General features: G+C 38.7%; 1 protein-coding gene across 1 annotated transcript in view; it reads left to right on the top strand.

Annotated features, from left to right (window-relative positions):
* Positions 1–300: 300 nt before the first annotated feature.
* Positions 301–11,373, top strand: part of RXFP1 (relaxin family peptide receptor 1) — a 113,377-nt gene continuing 102,304 nt past the window's right edge. Inside the window, exon 1 of the mRNA XM_077139555.1 lies at positions 301–394. Within this exon, the coding sequence (XP_076995670.1) occupies positions 301–394 (94 nt within the window). The remainder of the gene's footprint in view (positions 395–11,373) is intronic.

The raw sequence follows: 11,373 nt of genomic DNA, 5'->3' as shown, positions 1-11,373 counted from the left end.
CTAAAGCAAACACATCTAGAAACATGGTCAGTGGGTTACAAACCTAGTGAGGGAGGAAAAGTAGAAGGAACCCAAGTCAAAACTTAGGAGTGGCCCATCTTATAAGATCACAGGTAATGGTGCAAAGTTTGGATTTTATTCTAGGAACAACGAGGTGGTAGAAGGTTTAAAAGGGGACATTTTTGTAATCTCATTTGTTTTTATTTAAAGATTCTCAGTCCGCTGTGTGTTGAGCAGGTTGAAAAGAGACAAGAGTAGAGGAAAGAAATCTGGGTGAGAGACTATTGTAGTTAAGAAATCATGGTGGCTGACTCTAGGGAAGGAGTGGAGCTGGGAAGAAATGGATATATTCAGGATAGTTGTGGAAAAAGCACTCAAGGACTTCAGATAGAAGGTGAGGGGAATAGAGAAAGGGAATCTCCTATCCCTAGAAGGTGAGAGGATGCAAAAGGAATTGTAAGGTTCAGAGAGAAGCTAAAGGAATTGGGGGGAGGCATGAATGAATATGTAGAAAATGGGTCATACAATCTTAGCTTTCCTGCTTCCTGTAGGACAGTTTCTTGCTCCAGAATATTCAATTCTGAAAAATTGGCGCTTCCTCTTATCAACCACACACAAGCACCCAACTGAATTATTGATTTATTGAGCTGGGTACAGATGGGCAGGTCAGCAGGCAGCCACTCAAAGGAAACTCAGGTGGCAACAGAAGTGACAGAGCATGACCAAAGAGGAAGACAATGAATCCTTCCTCACTGCTTAACCTGGTGACCTGAATTAGCAACCACCTTCCTTCACAGGCTTCACTCCTAATTTGTGATGGCAGCATGGACAGAAACAGGAAGTCAGACAGTAACAATACACAATGAGTACACGTATGAGGACACATTCACCAGAAGGCAATCAAGAAAGGTAGAAGTGGGGCTACTCTGCAAAAGTAGAACTAACTACTTCCCAATAGGCAAGTATAAGAAAAGGAGAAAGGCACAAGCAACATCTATATGGAATAAGGGATGAGCTCAGAATCAAAGGGGAACAACTCAATATCTTAGCCAATATTTGGCTCAGATGCTTAGAATTTCATGGATTCATGATTTATTGGATAGTATAGATTCAATGAAAGATATAATTAGCATTGTTTTTAAAGTAAAAGTAATCCGGAAATTACATTTAGATGCACTTAGAAAGATGGGAAATCCATACTCAGTATGTGATGCTCTCCCACATCCATTAACTTCATCTAATCACACCAGACAACCGGGGAGGTAGAATTACTAATCTCCATGTTCTAAGAGGAAACTAAGAAGTCAAGAAACTTGTGCAAAAGCCCACAATGGCACAACTGGGAACTTCTAAGATGAACCCTCCCTGCCCCGCCACAGCCACGCTTAACCTGTGCTGTGTGGAGCACACATCAGGGACTAACTGTTGTCTGAGGTTGTAGTTATTCCAAGAAAAGACAAAAGCACGAAAACACAGGATTTAGATTTAAATAAGTTTTTTTTAATGTTGCGGTGTTTCAGGCAGTTATAAGGAAAAGCATTAGAATTAAGTTCATGTTAGATGCCTGTTTTAGTTTCCTTGGCTGTCAAAGCAAATCTTAATGAATAGGTCAGTTTAAACAGTAGGAATTTTAATGGCTTATGGTTTTGAGACTGATAGAAGTCCAAATGAAGGCATTTTCAAGGCAATTCTTTCTCCCAATGATGGTGGCATTCTGGGGCTGGCTGCTTGTGATCCTTGGTCCTTACCTTGTCGTATTGGAAGGCACGTGGTGGCATCTCCTGGTCTTTCTCTTCTCTTCCAGTTTCCATTATTGTTCAGCTTCTGCTGCTTTCTCTGTTTTTCTCTCTCTGTGTCTAAATTTCATTCTTTTTATAAAGGACTCCAATAATAGGAGTAAGACTCATCTTGATTGAGTTGGGTCACACCTTAACTGAATAACCTAACAAAAAAATCCTACTTACAATGGGTCCAGAGCCATAAGGATGAGTTAAGTTTGAAAACACATTTTTCTGGGCTAAATACAGCTCAAAATCACCACTAAGTTACTAGTAAAATAGTAGCCACCATGGGAATCCTAACAAGGAAGCAGTGGTCATTTACCTGTGGTTCTGTGGACAAGCAGCTGGCCAACAGCCACTGCCCTCAGCTGCCTCTGATGCCACTCAGAGTCCTGCTTATTTTATTTCTCCCTGAAAAGTAATGTCCCTGCTATGAAACATGAAACATCTATGTCACTTCCACTGAAACCTTGTCCAACTCTCATAGCCTACAGATATCTTTGAAAGTGTTCTTTTGGCTAAGATGGGGGAAAAAATCACAGACTCCAAATCATAAACACATGGGTGATATGAAATGAAACACTTTATAAATAGTAATCCTGGCATTCAAAATTCTTTGTGTCTCACACCCAAAATTCTCAGAAAGTCTAAAGCACATAAAAGCCACACATGCACACACACACACAGACTACATATGAATGTCAGATGATTTCATATTTATTCAAAAACTGTGCAGCATGGGCCCAAATACCAGGCAGAAGAGAGTCAAATAGTTCACAAATAATAAAAATCTTAAAACCTAGAAACTTTATAAATTATTTCAGCTATAATAAGCTAAAAAGATAAACACATTTACCTAATTTATTACAAAAAAAATTATTTTGAAAAATTTCAAACCTAGAAGCATTACATATACAATGTGTGCCCATATACTCCTGGATTCACGCACATTTACTTTAGATATTTCAACAAGTATGCATGCATATTTTTTCTTGCTGAATGATTTAAGAGTAAACTGAAGACATTATGAAACTTCACGCTTAAATACTTCAGCATGTATCTCCTAAGAATTACATTTTTTATACAGTCCACATATAATTACTAAATTCAGGAAATTTAACATTGATAAAATAATGCATTGTCCCAATATATCTTTTATAGAAAAAAATATTTTTTTTTCTGATCTGGCTCCAATCCAGAATTACACATTGCATCCCATTGACCACATCTGTATATTCTTCTTCAGTCTGGAGGCAATTGAGTGTTTTAAAGAATGTGGAAGGGCTGTTCTATAAAACACTCCACGTTTTGGATTTGTCTGATTGGAAGCGTACTCTTTTATATATATGTAAAAGTGCACCTTTTGCAAACACAAGATTATCACACTTGTCATAAAATATACCAGGGGAAAGCTACCTATTGTGTTGGGCTGATCTCCTGTTCATGTGTCTCTTCACATTTGCATTAATTTTTCTCTAAAATTATTATTCACAGAACTTCCTGTTTTCACCTCTCATGCTTTTTCTGTTAATTGTTCTCTATGATCCTTCAAAAAAAATCCATTTCTCTCTCCTAATTTTCAAAGTCATTTCTGAAACCTTAACCATAAACCTTACACCTTGCCTTCACCTTTCGGCAATCATTTTCAAGATTTCTTTATATAGGTACACTTATGCTCTATGGCTCCCTTCAGGTAGGGAGTCTGTATTGCTATTTTCATCAAAACCTTCCATGTCAGTTTGAAATGCATTCTAGATGCAACAAAGAGAAAGCCAAGCAGCAGTAGTTTAAGCAAATAAAAATTGTTTTTCTCATATGAGCAGAATTCCAGAAGTAAATGCTCACTGACATTGGATCAGCTATTCAGCCATCAGGGTCCCAGGTTCTTTCTATCTTTCCCACTCCAGCATCCTTCATGCATTGGTTTTCACGATATGCTTGTCCTCTAATGGATGGAAAGATGGCTTTGTAGCTCCAGGCATTAAGTAAATGTTCAAAGCAAGACGAGGTAGAATAACGGCATGAAGCCGTATCTTTCCCCTTTTTCCAAGAAACCAAAATCTTTCCTAGAAATTCTCTAAGAAGCCTTATTAAAATTTGGTCACATAGCCACACCTAGCTGCAAGAGAAGGAGATAAAGCAGGAAATAGGAGTATCATTATTGAGTTATCATCTCACTGTGTGGTACTGGATGTATTATCACCACAGACAAAATAGGAATTTTATCAGAGAAAAGGGAGAAATGGATATTGGATAGGCAACTAACAGTTTCTTTGACTCCTCCCAATAACTATATAAATTTACTCATTCTCTATTTCTTCTCAATTATATTTCATATTTCCCTCAATTTTGCATCATTTATTTTCTCTCCCTACAAGTTCATTGAAAAATGAACTTTTAAACTGTTTTTTTTTCACTAACACTCCATCTTCTCCCTAGAATCTAGTAATATTATATCAGCTCATCTGCCTCTTCATTTTTCATGAGAGGAAAAACTGAAATTCAACAAGATAAGGTGACTTGCCCAAATTTACCCATCAATTTTGTTGATACATCCAAGAATAAAACACAATTCTACTGAATTGTATCGTAGTGTCTGCCACTGAGGGAATTTGGTGCACATTTTTGCATTATACTCTTTGGTCCCTTTTGCCAACTCTTTGAGTATTTAAGGTTACCCATGAGGCTTCATAATACAGTTGTTTATTTCTGGAGACTTCTCTAAAGAGGCAAACTAACAAGAAACCCATATTTTCCCCTTCAATGAATATTATTTCCTAAATATGATGGGAGGAGAAGCTAGGATAAGAAAACATTGTCTTTATCAGAAATCTCTGTTCCAATGAACAATAAATTTGAGTTTATAAAGTGCCATTAAATATTCTTCCATCTAAAAGAGTAGAGGAAATTGTCTATTTAAGTGCACTGTATTTATCTCTGACCTTGTGGGGAAGTATCTTGGGGATACCCCTGGCAATACAAACAGGTAACACCCCAATGAAGCAACATGTTGTCCATGTACTGAAATGTTTACACTCCATGTGTGCTTGCACGTCAGTTTCACTTTGATCATCTCAGCATTTTACATGGTTTTTTCCTTCTGAATATTTTTATGAAAACATATTTATAGCCCATAAGTTTTGTTTCACTCATCAAGAAAATAATACTTATTAAGCAAGCATTGTAAGCCTCTCACTACATAGGTTCTCACGTATAACAAGAAAGGTCCCATCACCGAGAACAATTTCTGGAGAAACACAACAGAATTACATGCCAAGTTACATAATTATGCAAGACAATATGGAAGAGACTGTCATGTAGTTGGTGAGTTTTACAGGATTTCAGAAGAGAGACAGACTCCGCAGAACAGAAATGGTTAAGGAAGAAGCCAGTTAAAAAGGTGCAATGGACCTTAATCTTGAAGAGTGAGTAACACTTGGGTAGAGGAAAAAGAAATATTCAGGCAGACCGTCATAGTGAAGAAAGTGATGCAGAAATAAAAATCATTTTTCAGGGGCTCATTAGCAGGTTAATATGGGTGCACTAGGAGAGATCCGATGGTTAAGTTCACATGTTCTAGAATTAGACATACCTGGGTCTGATTTCCAGCTCCACTACTTTTACTAGTTCTGTAATTTCCAAGCAATTTTCTCCTCTATGCCTTAGTTTCCTAAACTATAAAATCATTGTAATATTAATACTTACTTAATGGAGTTTTTGTGCAGATAAAATGAGATAAGGACTGTAGACTGCCTAGCCTACTTCCCAGAAAACAGCAAATGCTCAAAAACATGAAAGAAATACTACTAACCACAGCAAAGGATTAACGTAATGGACTATAAGATTAAACAAGTACGTTGTGGCCAGGTGGGGATGCCTTGAATACAAGGCTAGAGATCAAAAAGAAGCCATTAAAAATGTATTACCTAGACCTGAGATAATAAGGATTAGAATCAGTATAAATGGAAACTAAGCATTGAATGGACAAGTTACTAAGAAGAAATAAAACTGTTCTTGATTTAGGATCCTTCTTTTTTGGGTAAGAATACCATAATCAACAAAGTTGGCTAATGTCATGCCAATGAGTAAGAATAAAAAATTGATGCTTGGGGTAGTCGAAAAATGAGTTTTGGACACAGTTTGAGGCAGATGTGACAAACATACAAATACAAAATTCAGAAAGCTTGGTTACTGTATGTGTTTGGAAATACATGCATTTCTTCAGTAAAAGGTTACTGACTGCTTATTATGACCAGACCCTGAGCCCTAAGTAATGTTTACAACACCTCACCCGACTGAGTATTACTTATTAACCTCGAAATGTTTGATTCTTGAAAAAAAAAGAGAGATTTAATAAAAAGCAAAGCATCTTGTCTTTTTCACGCCCTCGTTCATAGTTTTTTTGCTCTTACTTTATACAGAAGTTTAGCATGTTTGAGTAGCTGCATTTGTAGCCTCAGTGGACTGCGGTAATGCAATAAAAGTGGGAATTAGATACTAGAGAGGGGGACAAATTAATGATAGTAGAACTGATGGCTGGTAGAGAATTGTGGAGAAAAATTATGAAATATAGGCAGAACTCCAAAAGTACAGGAATATGTGATCAAATTTATAGGACAAACAGCCCTTCAGAAAGCTCTAAAGGCATCACTGTATTGTTCAGCATGAAAACCCAAATTCACAAAAAGGTTAATTGAATTCAGTAGATTTTTGAAGCTTCAGAAGTAAGACTAAACTCAAAATTTATATCTGAGGCCACCAGTATAGTAATTCTTTGATAAGCTTTGCTGCAAATGGGAGACAAGAAATGGGGAATTAGCTTGTGCAGAAAATGGGACCAAGACAATATTATTTTGTTTTGTTTGACTTGTTTTTAAGAAAGGAAAATAACAGCAAGTTTTCAAGCTGCTGAGAATGATCCAGGAAATAAGTAATAATTGATGATGTTTAAGAGAGAAAAAGGCCTCGCTGAAATGTATCCTGAGTGGGAAAAAGTGGATGGAATCTGGCACTCAGGTGAAGTACTGAATTTAGACAGAAGCAAAGACCATGCTTTTATCACAGAGAGTCAGAAGGCAGGACATGTGACTGTAGTTTGTGGGCAGGTTTGTCAGGGTTCCTCTGCTGGTCTCAGTTTTATCACTGAGGTCAGAAGATGGGAGAGGGAGTGATGGAAGTCTGAGAAGAAAGAAATAAAATAATCATCTAAGAGTGGGAGAGTAAATGTAAGAGGAAACCATTATTGAGCAGCTTTTAGGGCCCCTTAAGATGTGGATCGTGGTTTGTATACTGCAAATCAACCTAGAGTTCTCCTCATTCATTCATTAAGATTTATTGCAATCTTCCTAGGTTTAGGGCACCCCTGGGAAGTCACAATAACAGAGCAGCACTTTTCCCAGGTGTTTTAGTATGCTAAAGCTGACCAAATGAAATATACCAGAAATGACTTTTAACAATGGGGATTTATTAGCTTACAAATTTACAATTTGAAGGCTGTGAAAATGTCCAAACTAAGGCATCAACAGGACTTGGTCTCCTCCCCAAAGACTGGCTACCAGTGAGCTTCAGCTCCGCTGTCAGGTAGCAAGGCACATGGCAGCATCTGCTGGATGTCTCTCTCCTGGGTTTTATTGCTTCCAGCTTGTGGCTTCAATGGCTTCCGCTCTGAGCTTCTAGGTGTTTTTCTCTTTTAGCTTCTGTCTCTCTCAGCTTCAGTGTGTCCTTCTCTCTAAACTTCTCTGGGGCTTTTTTCTGTGTTTTACCCTCTTCTAAAGGACTCCAGTAGGAAGATTAAGACCAACCTTGAATGAGATGGGTCACATCTCAATTGAAACAAACTAATCAAAAGGTCCTCCTACAACTGGTATACACCCACAGGAATGAATTAAAAGAACTCGATCTTTTTGGGGGGTACATAACAGTTTCAAACCATCTGTTCCAGTTTGCTAACTGCCAGAATGCAATATACCAGAAATTGAATGGGTTTTTTAAAAAGGGGAATTTAATAAGTTGCAAATTAACAGTTTTTAGGCCATGGAAATGTTCCAATTAAAGCAATGAAATGTCCAATTTAAGTTAGCCAAGGAAAGATACTTTGATTCAAGAAGGTCAGTGAAGTTCGGGGTTTCTCTCTCAAATGGAAGAGCACATGGTGAACAGGGTGTCGTTTGCTAGCTTCCTCTCCAGCTCCCCAGGAGGTATTTTCCTTCTTCATTTCTAAAAATCACTGGCTGGTGGACTCTCTGCTTTGAGGTTCTGTGGCGTTCTCTGTTGTGGCTTTCTCATGGCTCTGTCGTTCATCTCGGCTCTCTCTGAATCTCCTGCCTTCTCCAAAACATTTCCTTTTGTAGGATTCCAGTAAAGCAATCAAGACCCACCTGGAATGGGTGGAGACACATCTCCACCTAATCCAGTTTAACAACCACTCTTGATTGCGTCACATCTCCAGGGAGATGATCTAATTAAAGTTTCAAACATACAGTACTGAATAGGGATTAGAAGAAACGGCTGCCTTTACAAAATGGGATTAGGATTAAAACATGGCTTTTCTAGGGGACATACATCCTTTCAAACCAGTCCACCATCACGCCAGGGATGCCAGATGAGCTAATCCTGTGTGCTTTGCTTAAAGTGTTATCTTCCTCCAAAAAAGATGTGTGTGACAGCAACTTAGTAGCCTTGAGTACACAAAACTTGGGATTCATCTCAGTGATGTATAATTCCAGAAAGACTACATTTAAAATATATTTTGAACTCTACAGTACCTGATTTAAATCTGTTCAAGGCACACACACACGGACACGCACACACACAGAGAATATAACATTTTAAAAATGTAGCTATTACCATTCATATTGAAAAATATACAATAATAAAATAAGTAAAACTCCTTTTACGAACTTAGGGGTAGTATAAATGGAACTTTATTTCTCTGTAACTGAAAAACTTGAGCGTCCATTTCTGCAGTAGCAGAAACTTAATTTACTCATTTTCAAATAATTTAATCACTTCCATTTTCTATCTCTCTCTCCTTTTTCCAATATCTTTTGGGCTTTTTCAGTTCAAGGTTATACACCTTCTGCATCTCCTTCATTTCTCCGCAGGAGTGCTTTCAGTTCCACCATGGTTTTTGTGTCACCTAGGCACTGTGGAGTGGAGAGGTGGCATCTGCTTCGGTCCAGTAGTGACATCCACTCTTAGATGATTCACACTGTCCTTTGGTATGGACCTCTGTCCCTTCCACATCTGCAGTCCAGGCACCAGTTCCCCAGCACTCTCCCACTGCTGACATCACATGGGTCACTCTGCATCTTACTCTTCACACTCATGAGGCTGGCCTGGTCTGCTTATTCATTCTCTGGTGCTTCTGTTTCCTCCAGAGAGTGCAGGAAATTTCTGATGACTCTTCCATTTCTGTCCAGGGTTTCAAGAAATAGAAGTATGTAAAAAAGGACCCATCGGGTTTTAACGTACCAGTCTTCCTTTTCTCTTCTATTCTGTTGTGGTTATATCATGTGAGGTTTGTGGTCCCTTTTTACGCCACCCTGATACAGGTTTCTCCTGCTTCTGAGTCCTCCCTTTATATTATCGGTTTGGTCTCAACCCCAGGTGAATGCAGCTACCCTCTGATCCATTTCTTCCTGCTTTATGGTGGATTCTTATATCTTTGGAGGGCAGGAAAACTACCCCACTGTATGCATTCTAGCACTCTGTGGTTTATGAATCAATTCTATGATCTGAGATCTCCAGACAAGTCAGTGCTTCCCAGTGCAAACAAAAAAGAGTTTCTCTCTCATAAGGCTTGGCTTTTGCAATGGAAAGCCAATGCTTTCAACAACATTGCTTCAGCTAAACTTTACAAATTAATTCGGATAGGAGTGTATTTCTTTGCTCTCAGTATAATTGCTCTCCCTCAAAATGAACCACTCAGTAAAGCCAAGCTGGTGAACACAAAGATTTTGAACTAATGCTTATAAGTGAAAGCTGTAGTCATATTAGCCTGAATAAAATTTATGTATTCAGTATTAAGAAAAATAATTATGAGTGGGCCATGGTGGCTCAGTGATAGAGTTCTCGCCTGCCGTGCCAAAGACCCAGGTTGGATTCCTAGCGTGTGCCCATATAAAAAAAAAAGAAAGAAAGAAAGAAAGAAAAGAAAAATAATTATGCACACATATAAGATTTACAAATGGCCCTAGTTTAGAAACAAAAACTCACATGGTAGGGCGGGCCGCGGTGGCTCAGCGGGCAAAGTGCTTGCCTGCCATGCCGGAGGACCTCGGTTCGATTCCCGGCCCCAGCCCATGTAAAAAACAAACAAACAAACAAACAAAATACAATAAAACAAGAAAATGTTTAAAGATGTTTCCCTTTCTTCCTTCCATCCTTCCTTCCTTCTCTCTGTCTTTCCTTCCCTTCCTCCCTCTCTCTTAAAAAAAAAAAAAAAAACTCACATGGTAATTAGGTAGAAGAATTGTTATTCAAGGTGCGATAGTTAAATTCATGTTTCAACTTGGCCAAGTGACAGTGTTTAGTTGTTTAGTTAAGCAAGCACTTGTGTTATTGTTATTGCAAGGATATTTCATGGAATTACGTCATCAGTAAGTTGATTGCTTCTATGGCTGATTATATCTGCAACCCACTGAGGAGATTGCCTTGAACAATGAGAGAAGTCTCATCCTATCAGCTAAAAGCTTAAAAGGAGAAGTGATGATTTCAGCAGTCAGAATAGAGAATTCCCATCTCTGTCTATTTTAGCCAGCCAGCTTCTCCTGGAGAATCTAACAAGGGCCTTCATTAGTACTCCTGGCTTGTAGCTTGCCCTATGGGATTCAGACATGTGCATCCACACTGTCACATGAGACAATTCTTACAAAAATCTTATAATATTTACAGATATCTCTTGTTGGATCTGTTTTAAAGGACCCTGAGTAATATATAAGGTCTGCATAAAATAAAGTTAACCCAGTTGCACAAGTCTGGCGGTTCCCATTGTGTAAAATTGTTATGTGATGGCACTACCATGCTCCTGGCAGTTTAAGCCATTTCAACAAATTCTGCCTATACTAAATTGCGTCTCAAATGTGTCCATTTTCCTCATCTCCACTGACCCCACCTAGACTAAGCCCCATTACCTTTTCCCTGCAACACTGCAGTCACATAACTGGCAGCCCAGCTTCCACCCTTGCCCTCCCTATTCCCCTACCCATTGACACCTGACCTCCAGCAGCCAGAGTTATCTTACTAAAGTATACATGTTTCCCAAGAGGTCCCTTGGCTTAAAGCCCATCATGGGTTTCCTTTTACATTAAAAGAAAAAACAGAACTCCTTATCCTGGCCCAAGGATACCTCTCTACCTTGTCAACCTCAGCTCATATCACCCATCTCTGCTCACCATGCTGTCACAGCAACCTCCTTTCAGTTCTGGGGTCCTGTGCTGGAAGCCCTCTCCACCACCACCTCTTCCCCACTTTCACCTCTTCCACTTCCATAGGTGATTTCTTTTCTTCTTCAGGTCTTGCCTAAATACTACCTTTTTACAGAGGTCCCCACTAACATTTTTATCAATCCCTGGCACTTAGATTGCATTAT

Source organism: Tamandua tetradactyla, chromosome 22 (assembly GCF_023851605.1).
Source record: "Tamandua tetradactyla isolate mTamTet1 chromosome 22, mTamTet1.pri, whole genome shotgun sequence".
Lineage (NCBI taxonomy): Eukaryota > Metazoa > Chordata > Mammalia > Pilosa > Myrmecophagidae > Tamandua > Tamandua tetradactyla.
Note: the sequence above shows the minus strand (reverse complement) of the source record. Positions and strands in the feature narration are given on the sequence as shown.